This window comes from Phascolarctos cinereus, unplaced genomic scaffold (genome assembly GCF_003287225.1).
Source record: "Phascolarctos cinereus isolate Bilbo 61053 unplaced genomic scaffold, phaCin_HiC Scaffold_726;HRSCAF=1367, whole genome shotgun sequence".
Classification (NCBI taxonomy): Eukaryota; Metazoa; Chordata; class Mammalia; order Diprotodontia; family Phascolarctidae; genus Phascolarctos; species Phascolarctos cinereus.
In genome coordinates, this window is record NW_027556098.1 from 210,548,690 (window position 1) to 210,570,710 (window position 22,021).

The 22,021-nt window shown below is 36.0% G+C and overlaps 1 protein-coding gene across 1 annotated transcript in view; it reads right to left on the reverse strand.

Annotated features, from left to right (window-relative positions):
* The window catches only part of AGPS (alkylglycerone phosphate synthase), a 151,400-nt gene that overhangs the window by 80,970 nt on the left and 48,409 nt on the right, over nucleotides 1-22,021 (reverse strand). The window contains exons 7-10 of the mRNA XM_020991046.2: nucleotides 20,267-20,346; nucleotides 13,998-14,078; nucleotides 6,760-6,885; nucleotides 980-1,088 (exon numbers count right to left, since the gene is read on the reverse strand). Of these exons, the coding sequence (XP_020846705.1) occupies nucleotides 980-1,088; nucleotides 6,760-6,885; nucleotides 13,998-14,078; nucleotides 20,267-20,346 (396 nt within the window). The remainder of the gene's footprint in view (nucleotides 1-979; nucleotides 1,089-6,759; nucleotides 6,886-13,997; nucleotides 14,079-20,266; nucleotides 20,347-22,021) is intronic.

Here is a 22,021-nt window from a genome sequence, read left to right on the forward strand (position 1 = left end):
CTCTAAAAGTAAACCAAGGAATTAAAAAGAAGTTTCAGTGTCTGGAATATACCTGAGAAGGCTCCTGACCTCCCTTGAGATGTTTATTGGTAATAGGTAGCTAGGTCGAAAGTACATGTCTAAAAAAGCAGCAAATCTGCTCTAGTGGCTGTTCCATCCTCCTAGTAATAAAGATTCAATTAAAGTAACTGAGAATTCTACCTACATATGATGTTTTAGCTTTTCAGATATAGAACTGAAGAACTGGTTGTTTCACTTGACATGAGAGGCCAGTGGGAAAGGAATAATTGCCATCTACCTTGCCACTGCACCCGAAGGACCATGGGACCTTTCCATCTGACTTGCAGCTGAAACCTTCCACGTAAGTTAAAGAACAATGTTCAACTCACACTAACATTAAATTCACAAAGTATAGTATCTTTATCACAACAAAATAGTAAATGATAAAAGCAAATGTCAAGAGAAGGGGTAAAAAGGATACTTGAATATAGATGATGATCTATCCACAAAAGCATGTTCATTTGATTAGTCTGAATGATACACAAGTGTTTAAGGATGTGTACTCTCTCTTTCTCTCTCCCTCTCATAAAATGAATCTGTAGGGTACCCCTCAATTCTTCTGTCAACTCTAAGTATTAAAAGGAATGTTCATAAATACTTAAACCATTAATTTTTGTCTAAAATACATCCTTCTCTAAAACTGCAAATTAAATAAAAGCAAAAAGATGAATTTTGTCATTTGAAATATGAAGCAAAATGTCTAAAAGAAACTTAAGATGTATTTGTAGATAAAGACTTCATATCAAAATTAAGATATAATTGAAATTATAACATGTACCTTTTGTGTAACTTTTAATTTTCTTTAAATAAAATATGCCTTTTATCCAAAGTTCTCTGATATTATAACTCAAAACTTAGATTTAAAAAAATTGAATCACTAGTTTAGGTCTCTGTATAATATATTTACTTTTATATTTACCTTCAGATCCCAGAATGAAGTGATGGATATCAGGGCCTGTTGACATGCGAGGTACTTGACAGCTTTTTTCTATTACGCCTTTTGGTGTTACCATTTTTATATGAACCACCTGTTTTAGTACATTACACAATGTCAATTTTATACATTTATTTTTAAATACATAAATTCACAAAGCAATAAAATCTACATGCTTTTTACAAAATATTATGATAAATATTGGCTATGTGCTTTTTGTAGAACAGAATCACCCATCTTACTGCTAGACCTTATTCTAACCACCAGCCTCGACTGCTAGCAGAGAGTAAAAGAAAGGAGAATAGGGGTGAAGTGGCTAATATGGCCAGGTCAGAATGCTTAGTGATGAAAGCAATAAATTCTGCAATGTATGCTATGTTTTAAAACTGTGAGAGAAAGAGGACTAATCTAAAATAGTTAGGCAGCATGAATAAATTCTCAACTTAGCAAGAGCTAGAAAAAAATACACAGGAAGCATTAGTCCTTGGAACGGCTTTCTTGATAGATACAATAAACAGTTGAAAGAGGTCTACATATTTAATCATTGCATATAGCTTTATGCACTTTACCAACAAAGGTACCTAAGGACTCATAAGCATTTTCTAAATTGTTTCAAATTTTTTTTACATCTCTTATTTCGGTTCCTTTTACGCTAATTTGAAACACAGACTTAGCTATGGTGTCTTACAGAAGCATCTTTTTGTTCTGTTCAAATAAAATGCTTCCTAACTGACTAGCAAGTGTAACAAGGGCACTTTTACACCAATACTTGGGACAGGGACAGGGACAGGGACAGGAACTGGACCAGTGATTTTACTGGTACAATGAATTCCCAGATGAGGAAACTCCCTCTAGCTGTACAAGTCAGCACCTTCTCTCTAACATGTAGTCTTCAAGAACTGCCTAGAGCACTGAAAAGTTAACGAACTTGTCAAGAGTCACAGAGCCAGGGAGACAGAACTTGAACCCAAGTATTCCTCATTCTAATGCCAACTATACCGTGCTATTCAACAATATCTGGGTGATCACAATTATGACTGTGTCCTTTAACTTTTCAGTGGTGGTTTGAAGGGATATAATAGTAAATGTCGTGATTTAAAGTGGAACTTAAATATACATACATTTATTTTTTATGTTTTTTGATATTTAATATCTATTATTTTATAATTATTTAATATTTATTATAATTTCACTTACTTGTTGGCAATAACTTATCTTTTCCCAATTAAGAAAAAAATCAAGGAAGATAGACTATGACGAACAAAATGTCAGAAAGCAGCTGCATTCTACCTTTAAGAACAAGTACAGGCTTATCTGGCCAAGAAAGCTGCTTGAACAGAAAGCCAACTCCCAAGTACCTACTCCAGCAATACCCTGAAGTTTGCATTATTCGACCAAATAATGATCAAGAAAGCCTCTGAGAAACTACGGGGACTTCTTCCACCTTAGGACTTCACAGTGAAGCAGCCAGGAAATCAAGGGTAATAGGAAAGGTAGACCACCAGTAAAGCCAGTGTCACTGCAGGATGCTTCTAGGAGCAATTAAAGAGGAGTCAGGGAGCCAACAAGGTTCTGTGTCCAGAGGTACTAAGACCAGAGAGATTCCCCTGAGAAAGCCCCATGATAGAGAACTTGGAAACCCTGGGGAGAAACAGTTGGAAGCAACCACAGCATGCAGGACAGATACAGCCCAGGTGCCTAGGCTCAGTTCTAAGATGCCAGAAAGAACCCTGAAGATCTAGAACTCAGATATCAAGATCCAGAACTGAGAACTCAAAGATCCAGGGGGAGACTAACCCCAGAAGGATGACTCAGGGCAAGACCACAGGGAGCTGATCATTCCACCCAAAAGCCCAGCAGGGAGCTGGGAAAGAAGGAAAAGAAAAGAACTATAAATGGGTGCCTCTAACTGCCTTTCAGACAACCAGGGAATAGCTGAACAAATTGTCATATGATTACAATGCGACGTTATTGTGCCATCAACGATAAGGTAGATTTCAGAGAACTCTGGAGAGCATAAACTCAGGTAGAGGAAAGTGAACAGAACAAGGAGAACAATTAATACAAGGACTGCAATACTGTGAAAGAAAAAAAAGCAATGTTAAAAGACCCAAGAACTCTGATCAAAGAAATGACCCACCATCTCTCTAGAGGGCCTAGAACGAAGCATAGTACATATAGTCTCTTCGATAGACTTTTCTGCTGGAGAGATGACAAACACAAGGTATAGAAAGAGATACATTCTTGGACATTTCCACTCTGTGGCTTAATTTTTCTTGACCACACTCATTTGTTACTAGAAATTTTGTTGGGGTTTTTTTTTCCCTCTCCATTTTTTGGGGGAGGAAGGTCCTCAAGCAATGAATGAAAGAAGGGCACAGTAACATTTTTTGAATGCACAGAAGGAAGTTTAGAAAGAAGCAAAGAAAAGCAAAAGTTTTTAAAGTACCATATATTTTTAAAAAATTAAATGGAGAAATAGTTTTCTATAGAATCCTCTTTTTATGTTCCTGTGTACATATGAAAATGCTGAGTTTTGGGTGTTTTAGGTTCAAAAAAATTTTTTAAAGGAAGAAGAACTGAAATGGAACTGACTAGATCATCATCATCATAGTTAGCATACAGCATTCTAAGATTTGCAGAGTGCTTTAAAATATCTCATTTTTGTCTTAACAACCTGGGAAATAGGTGCTGTTATTATCCCCATTTTACAAATGAAGTAACTGAGGCAAAGGTTAAACAACCTGCTGAGGGTCACATGGCTAGTGTCTGACAAGATCTGAGCTCAAGTCTACCTAACTCCAGGTCCAGCACACTATCTTACTGCACCATTTAGCTTCCAACTATTATTATGTAGCTGAGAGAACATCATATTAAATACTTCATACCTGTTAAAATATGGCTAAACAACTATCAGCTTTTCACAAATTAATTAATTCAGGTATTCAATGATTTAATTCAAACAAATATTAAATACCTATTACAAAGCAAGGCACTGTACTAAGTAATAAAATACAAAGAAAATGAAAAATGGGCCCTAACTCCAAGGAAATAACATTTGACTATGGGGACAGAACAGGTAAAAATGAGTTAATTTAGAGAGGGAGGAAACAGTAACAACTAAAGAGGATCATCAGAAAGAGCTTCCAAGAGGAGATGGCAACTGAACAGAATCTAGGAGGAAGATAATGATTTCTAAGAGGTAGGGTGAAATGGAGGGGTGAGTGGGTGTGTCTGTGCGCCTGTGTGTCGGGGGGCGGCAGAGCTCCCAGTCATGAGGTCCACTCTGTATAAATGTTTGGAAGCAAAAGACAGAATGCAAAGTTTGGGAAACAAGTTTAGTACTATGTTGAGTGCATTATGGGAGTTAAGTAAATCTGCAATGGTAAGTTAGAGTCAGACTGCAACAGACTTTTAAGTGCCAGGCTGAGGAATTTAAATTTTATTCTAGTGGTAATAGGGACATGGTCAAACCTGTGCTGTAGAACAATAATTGTGTCGGCTATGTTTTAGATGGATTGGAGGCTGAAGGCAAAGGATGAAAACCCATTAGAAGGCTACTGCATTCAATCAGGTAGGACGTGATAAGTCGCTAGCCTAGCTAGAGTTTATTTAGCCCAGGGGTGGGGAACCTGAGGCCTTAAGGCCACATGTGGCCCTCTAGGTCCTCAAGTGCAGTCCTTTGATTAAATCCGAACTTTACAGAACAAATCCCCTTAATAAAAGAATTTGTTCTGCAAAACTTAGACTCAGTCAAAGGGCTGCACCCAAGGATCTAGAAGGCCACATATGGCCTTGAGGCTGCAGGTTCCCCACCCCTAGTTTAGCCTCTTTAGCTACAGAAGGATATGCAGATACGGAAAGCCAGAATGACTGGCAAATATCCATGGATGCGGACACTGATTCCAAACGAATTTTACCAATCCCTGAGTTTAAGCTTATTTGACTTATTAATGTAGGCCTTCAAAGGTGACTGGGCTTCTTTACTGGAGTACCTCGGTACAAAACCCCAAAGCTCTCTTAACATTTTGCAGGCTAATCAGAATCATTTGGTTGCCTGGACCAAGCTGATTACATATAGTTCAACTACATATGTATGAGACTTACTTACCCAAACTAGGTCAAAGAAGAGATCAGAATGGCAGTGAAACAGAAAATGAATGCATGTTTTATCCTTTTTTGCTACAAGAGTTCCATCCATGGTTTGTACATTATTGCCTAATGCTGCAGTTAGATAAAATTTTGAAGTTTTACCTACGTTCCCTGAAGTTCCTAAATCTCACCAAAGGGACAGATACAACCGATATTACACCATGAGAATCTTCAAGACTTTTCAAGTGATTGGTTAAAGAGGGTAGGGGAGAAGCAAGGATCAAGGACAAAGCTGAGGTTATAAACCTGGAAGACTAGAAAATGTTACCTTAAACAGCAACAAAGAAGAGTTTGAAAGGTCCATAGATAACATATTATCTTGGACATGTTAAATTTGAGATGTTATATGCAGCTGGAGATGTCTGGTATGTTGGTAATGAAGGAATAGATTTCAGAGAGGAATCCAAAGCATGCACTCTGATTAAATGATTTTCTGGAGCTATGTATTAAAACACAAAGAAAACAAACTCTATTTTCCTCTCTCATGTTCAACTGCAATCAGAAAGGCCACGTCAAGGATACCATAACTGAAGTATAGAAAAGAAGCAAAAATACAACACCTACATTTAATGTTTAATACTTTCTGAAGCAAATGACACAAAGAAAACATATTTTTCAAAAGTTAATAAAATTTAGTAACTATGCTGCATGCTAATACAACATTAAACTGTTTGGCGCCATTTATAATCCTTAAGTCTCTCAAAATATCAAGTGATAAAAGCAAATTATCTGCTTTAGGAATACTAGCCTCTCAAGCTTGCTTCGTTCTAAAGCAAGAAATAGCCTAAATACAGCAACAAAATAATTTGGCCTTTCTGTGAAAATGGAACTTTCTGTGTTTGGCTCAACTCCAAAGGAGGAGGGGAGAGGGGTTTGACATACTTCTTTAGTAAAGCATTACCACAGTTAACTTCTTTAAAATATGTAGTTTTAAGGTTAACGTAAATGCAGGAATAAAATCCAATAGGCTAATTAAAACTATTTGCTACTTACAGGTGATAAATTAACTGCTAAAAACTTTGGAATTTAAAGGTTACAAAATCAGATGGAAGCAAAAGACAACACTTCTTAATCTTAGAAGTTAAAAGCTCTATAAAAATGCTTTCAAAAGTTAACAGTCAATAAAGAAAAATATGGAACTGACCAAGTAATGTTGATACTATCACAATTCAATCTGAGATACTAGTTTTGCATAAAGATTTCATAAAAATCAGAAAACAATTCTTTTCTTTCTTATTTTAGAAGAGTGGGAATGCTTAAAAAAAACTTTAAATAACTGAAAGAAAATATTTTTAGACTTGGAGACTGAGTTTTTGTAATCAGTTTTGAAGTTATTTCAAATAAGCAAGTATTTCCAAAATAAAATTCTCTTAAGAAAATTTCTTTTTAGTATTGCAAATGAAGTCCATACAATAATCCCTGAAAGAAGGGCAATCTAACTCAAAGCCAAAGCTGGTTTGAGAGCCAAAAGCTGTGCTGCTTCCATTTGCAAATATACAATCTTGCTATAACAAAAAGGCTACATTGTTTTCCTTCTCACAATAGAATTCCAAGGTTTTGTTTTTTAAGATTATTTCTCATATATTAATAAAATTTTAAAAATTAAAATTTACCAAGTCTTCAATATTGCCATAGATGTTTTTTTTCATGCCCGATGCTCGAGTTGATACCCATCCTCCCACGGTGCTGAATTCTTGGGAATCTGGTTCATGACCCGTACAATAACCACTTTCTTTAAGCTGAAGAACACAAAAGTAAGGCTACATTGGTGAAAATGGGCTAGCTGTATATTACACAACAACACATTAATTTCTTTGGTATTTTGATTTTTTAATATCTAAGCAGAAAGACAAAAGAACACAGTATTTTACCATAGTCATATTAAACTTCTGTCTAATAGGTAAACACCAGTACACATCTGAAGAAAAATACAATGCTGAAAAATTCTCAGTTTCTACTATGACAACTAAAAATCTTCCTTGCACTCTCCCTAGTCTTTGCCCCCTTTCATTTTAAATCCAAGACTTCTTTTGTTTGTAAAGGTACAATTTAAACACATATGGAAAGAAGATTATGTTTAAATAACTGCTAACTTCACCCAAACGCTTTCAATAAATAAAGCACTTAATCTCTCATTCTCTCTATCTTAATGTGATATGCAGCAAGTCTGCAGAAAATATGAGCAAATTGCCTGTACTTAATTCTCTCAAGGAGTGATGTGTTTTAATGTATAGCCATCTGGCCAGGTTTCCTGTATGCAATATCATCATCTACTTGTGATGCAAATCATGCATTCCTGTACATTAAGCAGTCACTTGCTTCTCATTTTTCTATATTAGCTTGGCTTTGCCATCTGCACCGCACCTGAGGTTGAATGGATGCCCTTAAACTGCAGCAAAACCAAAGCAGTCCCACTGAAATAATTTTAAAGTCTCAGTAGTACCATGTCAAATGGTACAGACATCACCATATGCAGTATCCACTATCTACTATACTCAAGACCATCAATCTGTGTTGATCAATTTGATAATAGTCCAGTTAAGTGTTCCTATTTTTCAAATAAGTCATACAGAGATGTAGAATGTGTCAGCTATATCTGCAGACATGAATTTAAGCATATAATAGACAGCATAATCTAAAACTTAAAGAATCAATTAGGTTAAGTATAATTTATTAGATTTTTCAAGCCAGCAACGCAAACAATTTATCTTTTCCAATTTTGCTGATAGGAAAAAATGTCTGGAAAAGATATCATCTGCTACAAACAATTCTTCATTAACTAGGCAATCCTCAGAATTTACACAGGACTTATCACCATCCACATGTATAAGTGCCTCAAATAGATGCCTGACCTGATAAAACAGTAGAAGCAATCCATAAATATAATTTTAATTTTTTCTCATACACCTCTGTATTGGTTTTCTATGCAATACAATTTTCTATTTACATTAAACTAGTATCATAATATATTATGATCCTCATTAAGCCTATGCCAGAAGCAGAAGGTAGGGTAGTACACTATAAATGCTATATACTCAAAAGCTCAAAATCAATTCCTGGAAGGTAGAGGACAGGGATGAACAAAATTTTATGACCTGGAATATCAGAGGTACTCATGTGGAGGGAGGAAGGAAAAGAAATTAGGAGAGAGAGGAAGTATGGTAGAGAGAGGAGAGGAAGGAAAAGGAGGGAGTGAGGTTCATATGGTGGAGTAGCAGGAAGCAAGGCAGCTGAGCTCCAATCTACAATCCTCCAAACAGATTTAGAAAAATGTACCAAACTGAAACCTAATGGGGAAATTAAGAAAAAGTCAAAGTGAGTCCTCTGCCTAGACCAGATCAGCATAAAGACAGATAGAGAGGTCTGCTGATCCTGGGGACTAGGTCACTGAAGCACCAAGGAGAAGCTGTGTACCAGGGCAAGAAGTGGTCCCCGACCCACACAGAGGCACTGCAACAGGTGCCAACTGGTACAGCTTCGTCACCCACTACCCACTTCAAGGTCCCAGATCCAAGGCAGATTAAGAAGGAGATCTGCACATATAGGTGTCATTCCCAGAGAGAGAAGCTCTGAGTCAACAAAGCAGTAAGTTCAGAAATCAGTAGCAACAGTTTGGCTCAGACCCCAGGGGCACAGCAGGATCTCAGTTTCAGCATCCAGCCCATGTTGCAGAAGGAAAACCAGAATGGGAATCCCAGACCAAAAAGGATCCCATAGAACTTCCCGGCTGGCTGAAAGGGCCTGAGTCCAGCAGCATCTATTTGTTGCTGACCAAAAAACCAAGGTTAAGAACTCACACAGCTTAGACCACGGAGGTAGCAATCAAACTTTTCCTTGGACCAGAGCGCTCTGGAAGCACTGAGTACTTGCAGATCCCCAGCCTGCCCTCTAACATCCCGGAAAAACACAATACTCAACACCCCAAGAAAGCAACAACAGGACCGGCTGAGACGTTCCCTCCAAAAGGGTGGCAGGATCCAGCCCTAATATGAAGTCCTAAATGAGGAAGCAGGCTGGACGAATGAGCAGACAGGGAAGCTCAAAACACAAATGCCAAAAGAAGAAAATGAATCCAAAACATCTATAAGCAATGACTCAGAGAAAATCACAGCCTGGGCACAGATTCAAGTAGAATTCCTGGAAGTGATGAAGCAATAGTTTAAAAACATATTTATAAATGAAATGAGAGGTTTAAGGAAAAATTGGAAAAGAAATGAGAGTCACAGAAGAAAGAACTGGAAAGGGAATTAATAACTTAGCACAAGAGTTACATAAACCTTCAAGCAACATACTTCCTGAAAATTAGAATGGACTAAGTAGAAGCCAATGATTCGTTGAGACAATAATAAATATGAAAACAAAGTCAAAAGGCTAAAAAAAATTGAAGCAGAATATAAGGTATCTCAAAACAATAAAAACAACTGATCTAGAAGACAGATCAAAGAGAAAAAAAATGTTAGAATCATTAAACTATTTGAATGCCACAAACAACAAAAGGCAGATGAAGTGGCTGTTACATGATGCTTTTCCAGATCCCCTAAGTGCTTGTATACTCTCTCCTAAACATGTATTTAGTTACTTTGCATTTATTTATGTTTATTTTATTAGCATTTCTTGGGGAACAGCTGCTGGAACAGAGGATAGAGTACTAGGCCTGGAGTCAAGAGGACCTGAGTTCAAATGTAGCCTCAGATACTTCTAGCTGCATGACCCTGGGCAAGTCACTTAATTCTGTTTGCCTCAGTTTCTTCATCTGTAAAAATGAGCTGGAGAAGGAAATGGCAAACCATTCTAGTATCTTTGCCAACAAAATCCCAAATCAGGTCACCATAAGTTGGACACACAACTAATTGACTCAACAACATTTATTCTATATATACTTTTAAATGTACTGGTCTTCCCCATCTGAACATAAGCTCCTTGAGAGTAGGGATTGTCTCATTCTATATACGTGTGTCCTAGCTCTTAGCACAATGCCAGGAACACAGTAGGTGCTTAATAAATGCCAAATGATTAATTGATTTTTTTTAAGCTAACAAAATTCTTTTCTAAAAGAGAATAAGTTACTACCAGTTAACTCGGTATACGTAGTAGAATAAAGGAAAGATTAAATTATTTTGTGCTTCAATTCTCTTTAGAGATATCTTAATTTTTTTTTCCCTGTACAATGATAGTGGGGTGCAGGGGATGGTGGACTTATGGCTTCATTTGTGTGAAGAAAATCTGGTTTGGAAGCATTTACACTGATACAGGTTTGCACTGATTGACAGCTTATTGTTTTAAAGAGTGCCTATTCAGTAAAGCTAGAGAGATAGGTTGGGGCCAGATTGTAAAGGGCTTTAAAAGCTAAAAAGATGATGTTATTCTTCTTCCTAAAGGTAACAGGTGAAAAGCCAATGAATGGGGAAAAATAATTTGGAAACAGTGCTGAGGACAGAATGGAATGGTGAGAAATTTGTGGCAAGGAGACCAATCATGTGAAGCAGTTGCAATAAACCAGCCACAGGATAATTGTCTCTAATAAAAATATGGATGACATACTAATATACACATATTAGATCTACAATACTGCAGGGGAATATCACGTTGAATAGGCAGATTCCTAAACAAAGGAAAATTATGTGACATTAACAGTGAAATTTTCCTAGGAAAAAACACTAAGAGAGACATACTGACTACATTAATTGGTCTAGGTGAGTACAGTGGGTAAAAGAGCTGGACGAAAAAACACTAAGAGAGACATACTGACTACATTAATTGGTCTAGGTGAGTACAGTGAGTAAAAGAGCTGGACAGAAAGACCTGAGTTCAAATTCTAGGCACTTACTAGCTTTGTCACCCTGGGCATGTCACTTAACCTTCCTGGCTTCAGTCTCTTCATCTATAAAATGGAGATAAAAATAGCACCTACTCTCAAAGAGTTGTTGTGATAATCAAAGGAGATGACATACATAGTTTTATAAACCTTAAAGCACCATATAAATGCTAGACATTATTACTATCAAATACCCCACTTCAATAAAATTACTAAAGATTTAGCAAAATCTTTAGACAAAGCAAACTTTCAAACTAATCTCTAAAACTTCTAATTTATAGCGTTAAGTACCATATTACATATATTTTACATACATCAAAACCAAAAGCACTTTATACATGAAAATCTGTAAGACAAATTGAAATCTGTGCTGCCTAGCTATTATCCTTCTACCATTTATAATTTTCTAGAAGAAACAACTTTCCTGAAAATTTAGGTGAAGCTGCTAAGAGTCAAAGGGTGAGCCTTGACGTTGAAACTGAAGAACAATGAAACCTAATGTAGAACATCAACTAAAACCAAAAGCTGCTGCAGAAGAGATATAAGGGCGGCCTACTACTGAAAGGAAAAGAGAGCTCTGCACTGGTGTTTAAGAAAATAAGCTGGTGGGTAAAACAGCTCAAGTTTCAGCCTAGGAAAATGTTGTGAAAGTGTCAAGGAAATACATTCTTTAAATTTTAATTTTAACCTTTTTAAAAAATGAAAACTGAGAAAGGTCAAACTACTACATCAAATGATATCACAAAACAGATAAAATCAGGGACGTAAAGGAACATCCTTTGTTATCAAAAATTACTGTGTTGGTAATGTGTCAGTCAAGCACATTTGAGAATCCTTGTTTTCTAAAAAGTTTTGTTTTCAGGCATCTTTATTCCAGCTCCATTCTGTGAAGTGTGTTACATAAGAAAAGCTCAAAAACAAATGTACTTGTTTAATGTAAACAATTCTTTCAGGACCTCTTTACAAAGTCCACATTATCAACTACAAATGGGCTCAAACAACTATCACAATGGTAACTACTAAAATAAAGATAAACTCATAAATAAAAAGGAATATGAACAAAAATTTCACTACAAGGCACTATTAAGGAGCAAAAGTCAAATAGTAGCTGTGATAGGTATCTTTGCTACCCTCACAAAGATAAAAATTGTTAAAGTAAAAATGCTTATGAAAGTAGCAAAGTATCATATATTCATAACATATTTCACTAAATCAGCATAACTAAGGTTTTTGAAATATTTTTCATCCCTTTTTCTTATTTTCTTTGTATGAAAATTAAAAAAATCTACAACTACTAGCTAAAGACATCAGAACATAAATACATTTTTGTTTTATTTGTATATCTGTCCTATAGATTTTTAAGTAGAAAGCACATTTGGTTTTGACATATGCAAAATGTATGAAGATAGTGCTTAATACTATAAGTTTTAAGTTTTAGAGATGAGTTTGAAAGTTTACTTTATCTAAAGATTTTGTTAAATCTTTAGTAATTTCGCTATAATGGGTAAAATAGTAATAATATCTAGCATTTATGTGAGGTGTTAAGGTTTACAAAGCACAGAATATGTTATCTCATTTCATCATCACAACAACTCTACGACAGTAGGTGTTCTTATCGTTCCCATTTTACAGATGAAGAATTCATTAGAAGTAGACAAACTACTGAACAAACTTACAAAGAGGTACCCATAGCCTCGTTAAAGCCAAAACCCCAAACTTCCAGGCCAAAGAAAAAGTACTGTGAGGAATCAGGGAAAAAAAAAAAGAATTAAAGTACCAAGGTGTGTCAGTCAGAATCATATACAATTTAGCAGTCACCACTCTACAGGAGCGGACAACTTGGAATAGGATATTTCAGGAAGTAAAGGATACAGGCTTACAATCAATAATTTACCAAGTAAAAATGAGATTAATTCTACAGGAGAGGAAATGGACCTTTAATGCAACAGAGAACCTGCAAATATTCCTGATGAAAAGAATAGCTGTGTACAAACTTTGAAGTTCAAACATAGGAGGCAAGAGAAGTATAAACTGGTAAAAATGAATGAATAATCATAAGAGACTAATCAAAAATAAACTACTTACATTCTAGTAAGAGATGATACATGTCCCCTCTAAACCCTCTTATCATCAAGGTCATAAAAGAAGTCTAATTAGATCGAAAACCTAAGAGTGATTCTGTTTTGTCTATTATATCTTGATGATCATAAAAGAAGACTGGAAAGGAAGGGAAGAAATTAGCTTATATAATGAAGGTACACAAGTACACAGCTATACAAATAAGGAGAAGGGGAATAGGGGAAGCAGTTCACACTTCAATCTCACTCTCATCTGAACTGGTCAAAGGACAGAAGAACACACACAATCAGCTGAGTACAGAAATATATTTCATTCAACAGGGAAATAGGAGGGAAAGGGAAGAAGAATAAAAGAGGGAATAAGAAGGAAGGACTAGTCTTAAGAAAAACCAAACTGTAAGGCTACACAAAATACTAGTAGCTTTTTTTGAGGTGGCCTTCAAAGAATAGGAAGGAATATAAAGGAGGGCTCATCAACTGGGGAATAGATAAATAGGTTATGGACATAAGTGTGACAGAATACTATTGTGCTGTAAGAAATGATGAAGGGGATGATTTCAAAGAACCTGAAGAAACCTGATTGAACTGAGGCAAAGTGAAGTGAACAGAATCAAAAGAACAATTTATACAAAGACAACAATACTATAAAGAAAAATTGTTTTGAAAGACTTGAGAACTATGATCAACATAATGAAGAACCATGATTCCAAAGGACTAATGAGGAAGCATGCTTTTCACCTTCTGACAGAAAGGTTAAAGATGCAGATAACAGAATGAAATATAATTTATATACATATGTACATTTCTTTTAGAGACTGTCAATGCATAAATCTGTCTTGCTTAACTATGCAAGTTTGTAACCATACATTTTGTTTTTATTTCATTCTCAACTGGGGGGAGGAGAATAGACTTTTGCTGATTGAAAAAAATAAGTGTTTTTTTAAAAAAGGTACCATACCTGTCTCTCCAGCTCCTGTCCTGTTATACCAGCTTCTACGTGAACAGTCAGATTGTTTTCATCAACCCAGAGAATTCGATTCTGTTAAAAAAGGAAGATGGATTAGATTTCCATAACTATGTAGTCACTTACCTAGTTCTCTGAGAATATAATTTCTCAAGTAGGATAAGGCAGAAAAGTGACTAAATATTATATTTTCTTCAGCTTCTTTCTGGATTTGAAAGGCTCCATTTACTCATGACTACTAAGTCTTCCTGAAAGACAATTTTGCGTTACTAAATTTCTAGACAACAGAAATTTATCTTTTCATTACAAAAACCATGAAGACAAACTTCTTTTTAAATTTACCTTATTTTTGTTGTTACATTTTGTTTTTATATCACATTCATTTCTGAATATATTCCCCCCCTCCCAACCTATTGAACTACCCCCTCACAACAAGAATTTAAAAAGAAAGGAAAAAAGCAGTGGGGGGGGGTGTAATAGGGAGCTGGCTTAGAATTGGGGGCTTGAAGCAAAGATTTGGAACAGCCATTGTAGAGAATGTGAAAGTGAGTCAAGAGAAAACAAATAAAACGGTTTAGAAGGACATGTTTAGATAACACAAACTTGTGGACTCATTAACATGTTATGTTTTTTTTGTTTGTTTTTTTGTTTTTTGCCTGAGGTGTAGTGAAGGGAGAGAAAAGGCTTAACTGGAGCTGGGCCTTCTATAGTGGCCTCCTCTAGGTGGCTTCAGTGGATTGACTGTTACCATTTGATTCTTTTGATAAGATCAGAGACCTCAGAAAGCATGTTTGAACTCTACACTTGTCTCAGCTTACTCTGATCTTGTGGATGGTAATACGCAGCTAACAACATTGAAGTTTGGATCACAGCAACAGTGTAGCTGTGGTGATCCTCAAGGCTTCTACCTGCAAGACAGAAGCTCTGACAGCTTCTACCAAACTGGCAAGGTTTTGAGTATGGTTTGAATACAGTTCATCTAAGGATTAAATTAACTAAGCGTGGGAGTGTCCATCAACATCAGTAGATTTGCTGCCACACATTTTAGCCATGACAACTCACTAGCCAAAGACCAAGTTCTGGGAGGTGTTGATGGAGGGAGTATACTGCTAGAATCATGGATGCATGAAGTAAGAAGTAAGTGGTCTAAAGTCTGGCCTCATAAAAGTTGAGAAAATATACTTCTCTCCCTTCATTGCAAAGGGCGAGTGTTGTGAGACACTGCAGATTTTTACACCGAGTCCAAGTTTTACAGAACAAATCCTAGTATTAAGGGGATTTGTTCTGTGAAGTTTGAATTCAAAGGGCTGCACCTGAAGCCCTAGAAGGCCACCTCAAGGCCAAAGGTTCCCCACCCCTGAGTCTTAAACTCTTTGGCCTTCAGTTCTCATCTGCAAAATTTAACTGATATCACAAACTTTTAAGTCCCTTCTTGCTCTAAATCTATGAAGTATGTGTGTTCTTTTCAATGCTACAAGTCAAAGAACAGGAGAATGTCTTGGAAATAAATGCTTTTAGACTACTCAAAGCTCAAAGTTTTTGAAGCTTATAATTATAGTCACACATACTGCCTTACAAAACCAATGAAGTCAAAAGATATTTAATACTATAAATTTCATTTCCTAAACATACAGTTAACTACATTTTGAAGTTTGGGAAGTATCATAAGTCAACCAAGTAATACTTATAAAGTACTCTTCAAGTAGCATGATACTACTTAAGAGTTGAATCTAAAATGGCAAGAGCTCTAGCTAATCAGATATTTAAAATCAAATGCTAAGACTACATGCTTTTCAAGGTAATATGTGTTTAAATTAGAGGTCAGCAGACCAGGAACCAAAAAGAGGGGACAAATCTGGCCACTACCCTGTATCTGTACAGCCTGCAAGTTAAAAATGTTTTTTTACATTTTTTAATAAAGTTTTATCATATTTAAAAATACAAAAACCATTCTTAGCTCAGCCATACAAAAAAGAACAGCAGGCCAGATTTGCTAACCCTGGTCTAAATAACGAATAATTTTAATAGGGAAGAAGGAGGTTCTAACCTAATGTCATTCTCCATACTTATCCCCCCATAATAATACTCACAACAGAGTTTAGGTTGAAATTTTTATATACTGATACCAACCCAAACCAGGCAACCAACTGCAGGTAAGCAAGATGCCAACAGATACTTATGATATGAGAAAATAATATTTGGAAACAGGTTTGAATTCAGGATATGGAACCCTTGCTTTATTTCCCTTTAAGGAGGACTCTTGGTCAGATTAGAAGGAAGGCAACACAGATCTTCCTTATGTTCAAAAATAAAAAACAAAATACCACCTGGCAGTATTTATCAAAGTTATGACTTCTATAAAAAAAAATTAAGTAAAAAACACTCACATTTGATGCAATCTTTACACACAGTCCAAACTCATAACTTATTTTTTAGTAATAAGAAGTGTCTTTCATTCTGTTTAACTGGTACCTGTTAAGTAACATTTAGAATCTTCTGGTCACACACACACACACACACACACACACAGAGTTTGTATAACATATCTAGCTATCCTAACTGCTAACAAAAAGAAGGGAGAGGAAACTCTGATTTGTGGAAACACAGAAGTTTCAGGTCTTGAACTCCAAAGATTATGAGACCTTGAAAAAAGTTCTCTAGGTCAAGTGCTTTCCTTCACCCTTTGCACAGCATCATGCCATGGTCCTTTGCCAATGTCTTCCTCAACAAAAAGGACCGAATGCCTACTGGAACAGTGGAAAAGAACAACAGATATGGAATGAGAGAACCTGAGCTATTGTCCTAGGTGTGCTACTTGCATGGCCTTGGGCAAGTCATTTAGCTTCTCTAGCCTCCATCTCTTTGTGCATAAAATGATGGAAGCTGGCCTAGATGACCTCTGATATGCCTCTCAAGTTCTAAACCTATGAAACATATGAAACTATCTTTAACTTTTTTTAAAAGAATTAGAGAGATACTCTTTAAAGAAAATTCTAAGACTAAAAATGAGTTTTGCAAGTACACCAATTCCATATCAATAGAAAATAAACCAATAATTGCTGGCATTTTATACGACATATTAAAATCTGTGCAAAGCAATTTATGAACATTTGATCCTAATAAACAACCTGGTACTACAAGTATTATCCTAATTTTATAGATGAGGAAACTAAGATTAAGTTAAATGAATTCTTCATGGCTACTGGCTAGTGTCAGAGAATGCATCCACACCCAGACGTCTCCTAACTCCAAATACAGCATTTTTATGACAACATCCCATGTTAAAACACAGCAATACAGAATCATTTCTGGAATGCTTTAAATGGGGCTGGGGGAAGGGAGTTTACAAACAACAGACCTTAGATACCAGGAGGCAGCATCAAAATTCAGTAAAAGATTACAGTTATTTAAGTAACATAGTATTTTATACTATCTAGTATTTTAGTTACTTAATAACGACAACGTGATTTACATTTATTATCTCACTGGATCCTCACAACAAGCTAGGTACTACTATTAGCCCCATTTTACAGATAAAGAAACTGAAACTAAAAGTTAATTAAATTGCCCAAGGTTACAAAGCTGGTCTGTATCTGAACACAGGGCTCCCTGACTCCAAGACCAGTGTTCTAGCTGCCTCTTAAGGCACATGACTACGTACATTACTTGAGGGTAAACTCATTAAGAGAGCTCATGTCATCATTTCCAAATACTTACTCAAGGGTGCAAAGAAAATATTACTGTTATTGGCACTCAAATATAAATAAAGATATCTGATGATTTACAAGTTACTGAACTACATCAAGTGGAGAACACTCAACTATAATTAGTAATAACCAGAAAAGCCATCAAGTACTGGAAACATAATGTAACCTAACACAAAAAGTATTTTAATCTAATTCCTATTATATTTCAGATTCTATTTTATTTGTGAATATACACATATGGGAGATTAGATGCAAAAAATCAGTTATACACATAAATGTCACCGGTTTCAACAGAAACAAGAATGGACAAAGGGTGCAATAAGGCTAAAGGTTAAACATGGGATATTTGGAAAAAAAAAAGTTTATTTAGGGTCCTAAATTTGAATTTATATCATTTACACGAAATGAATACATACAAACTAAAGAAATGGTTCATCCTATAGAAATTCCAACACAAAAATTCATATACATTCAACTACTCAATTGGCAAGCATTTATTAAGAAGCTACTATGTTCCAGGTACTGTGCTAGATGCTAGGTATACAAAGACAGAAAAGAAATGGCTGCTACCCTGAAGCTTAGAATGTATAGGCACATTCTATTTGGAGAAACAATGAGAAAGACAGACGAGAGAGACACACAAGAGAGAAACTGTGTGTGTGTGTGTGTGTGTGTGTGTGTGTGTGTGTGTGTGTATGTTTAAAACACAAGAGAATGAGAGAGGCAGACTGGGTATTAATAAGAGTAGTAATCAATAAAGGTTTCATGGAGAAAATGAAGTTTGGTATGAGCTTAGAAGGAAACCAAGGACTGAGCTCATTCCCAGAACAGGCAACAGCATGTACAAAAGCACAGAAGAGGGGGATAACATTTTGTGTGTGAAGAACAGGAAAAAGATGCATTTGGCCAGATTACACTAGGCAGGAAGGGAAGGAATGCTTAAACATGCTTAGAAAGGCAAGTTATAAAGGACTATAAAGTCAAACAGAGGACTTTGTATTTGATCCTAGAGTTATCAGAGGGCCATTACAGTTTATTTATTGGGCAAGGCAATGACATGTATATTTCATGAATATAACTCTGGCAGCTATTTAGAGGGTGGACTGGAGAGGGTAGACTTGAGGCAGGGAGTGAAATTAGGGAGGTATGTCAATAGCCCCAGCCAGAGGTGAAAAGGGTCTTGACTATTTCAATAGTTGTATGGATGGAGAAACGGGATCATGGATTTGAGAGCTGGATGGGACTCCAGAGACCATTAAGACCAACTCTCTCATTTTAAAAAGGTGAGGAAAGGGGACAACTGGATAGTGCAGTGGATAGAGCACTGGCCCTGGAATCAGAAGGACCTAAGTTCAAATGTGGCCTCAGACACATAACACTCACTAGCTGTGTGACTCTGGGCAAGTCACTTAACCCACAATTGCCTCACCAAAAAAAAAGATGAGGCAAGCAAGGCCCAACAAGGTTAAGTGACTTTCCCAGGGCAACAAAGGTATTATCTGAGGTAGGATTTGAACTAAGGACTTCTTGACTCCACATCAAATACTATCTCTAGTATGCCAGGCTACTTCTCAGGGAATGGAAATGAGAGATGTTGCAGAAACAGAATCAACAAATACTTGGCAACTAATTGTATATAAAGGTGTGAGAGTGTGAGGAGTCAAGGAGAGCTCTAAAGTTGTAAACCTGGGTGTCTGGAAGGATGGTGGTGCCCTCTACAGAAAAAGGAAAGGAAAAGCAGTCATAGATTCCAAAGGAATAACCCGCCCCTTTTTGGACATGTTGAGGGTGAATTTTAACTTGATAGTGTCCCCTTTTATCAGCTTACATAGTAAGATTATATGTGCAAAATATAAGTTTAAGGAAAAAACATGTGCTATATTACTATAACTATTCTGTGTGTTTATGAGTGCCCAACTATAACACCTCAGCCAAAAGTGTAAGATGATGATGAGGTGTTTTAATTAAGAGATTTAATTAAGGTGATTTCTTCAGGAATTCTGAATACTATAATCTTTCTGAATACTCTGGCACTTATTTTTATAATATTTAAGTATACTATGTAGATTTGTGATTTTAAATAAAACACTGTAAATACCATAACTTATAAATACAAATCTCTACTTACACATCCCACTGTTTACTAATCTTTTTAATCCTGTGACATAATTGTGTCAAAATTTGGTTTAAAATGATAGATGATGGTCATATAAAAAGGTAGGAATAGGTCTTTAAAAAATATATTTACTTGTCTAAGATAAGAGGGAAAAAGGCAAAGGTCAATAAAAACAATATGGGGAAAAATAAGAGGAAAGAATAGAAGACAGGAAAAGACAAGAAGGGGAAAAGAAAGAGGAAGGAGAATTCCAGTAAATAAACATTTCTTATAGGAAAAAAGAACATAAATTATAAACAAAATATGTGATGTAATACATATGGTTTTTTTTATTACTGTTTTGAAAGAAGATGCAATAAACAGAAGAAAGGGGCATTTCAAACAATGGTAAGCTGCCTATAAATGTTATATCCTATAACACTTTTATGGAACTCTCATACCATTTGTGAAGTGTCCAATGAAACAATTGTTCTTTTCTCATCTACAGGACATGCCAATCCAGATGAAACACTTGTTCCTCCTGTCAAAACAGGAAATACAAATTAAGATATTTAAATATTTGACTATAACTCTGTTATCTACATATAACAAAGCAATTACTTGAGATACATTGCACAGATGTGACTGCTAGGAAAGAGGCACTACTTATTATATTTGGTCACTTGTTTATAATTGTAAATAACTAGGTATTGTACATAAAAAACACCAAGAAGTTGAATAAAAAAGGAATATGCTTTCATCTATCTCCTCCACAAGTAATGGCACACATCCAAAATGGGGTCCCCAATGGTTTAAAGAACCTTTAATATGGTTAAAAGACTTGTGACCCATTGATCATTATGGGGAGACAAGTATTTAGAACTGTAGGCCACATTTTTTTCCTTCTCTATTCCATAGGATCTGTTGATCTAATACAGGTAAGAATTGTTTTTACATTCCTCTAACAAAAGGGCTTGATGAAATGCACATATACACATATGTAGTGTTTTAAATGTACATAGGTGGTTTATTATCACCAGGTAAACATTTAAATAACTGTTACTTTTCTATGTAATTGTCTAAAAGAATAAGCAGGTCACAATATAATAAAACTTTTCAATGCTAATCAAATAAACCATCGGCTGCACAGATGGAATTAGTATAACTAACAGGCTACTTCTTTAAAGCTAGAACCAAATGAGAGTCACTGAGAGTCAAAACCAGAGAGGAAAATAACCTACAATCTTTGACTTCCTACCATCTTTGAACTATTAAAAAATATGAACAATTTAATTTGTAACAAATGTATGCAATACCATGCAAGAAAAGCAAACCTTCTATAACTAATTTAGGCCTTCTTTTTCTCGTAACCATTTGGAGTCCCTGAAAAGGTTCACAATAAGAAGCGGCAAACTGTGTTTTGAATTACCTAAACATGCAAAACACCTTAGAAAAAAATACCACATTCACCTGTCCATAAATATTTATTAAGTGCCAGGCACAGTGCTAAGCACTGCAGATACAAAGAAAGGTAAACGACAGTACCTGCCCTTGAGGAGCTCACAATCTCACAGGGGAGACAAGAGAACAACTATGTACAAATAAGCTTTTTAAAGGATAAATAGGAAATAATCCACAAAGGGAAGGTGACAGAATTAAGAGGAAATGGGAAAGGCTTCTAATAGAAGGTGAAATTCTAACCAGAACTGGAAGGAAACCAGGAGATGAGAAGGGAGAGCATTCTAGGCATGCGAGACAGCCGGCAAAAATGCCCAGTCAGATACGTCTTGTCCAAATAATGGCAAAGAAGTTGGTGTCACTGGATCAAAGAATATTTGTGGATCAGGGAGGGGAGTTGAAGAACAGTAAGGTACAAGAATACTGGAAAGGTGAGGAGAAAGGTTATAAAGGAATTTAAATGACAGAGAATTTAAAAGTTGATCCTTTAGAAAAATCACTTTGGCAGCTGAGTGAAGCATAGATTGGAGTGGGCAGAGATTTGTGGCAGGCAGACCCAGATATGAGGAGATGACAACCTGCACCTGAATGGTAACAGTATCAAATAAGTGAAGGAGAAATGTTATGAAAGGTGAGATCTATATATCTTGGTATGGACATGTGGGGGTGAGAGATATTGAGGAAGTGAGGATGATACCTAAGTTTTGAGTTTGGGGGACTGAGAGGATAGTGGAGCCCTCAACAGTAACAGGGGAAGT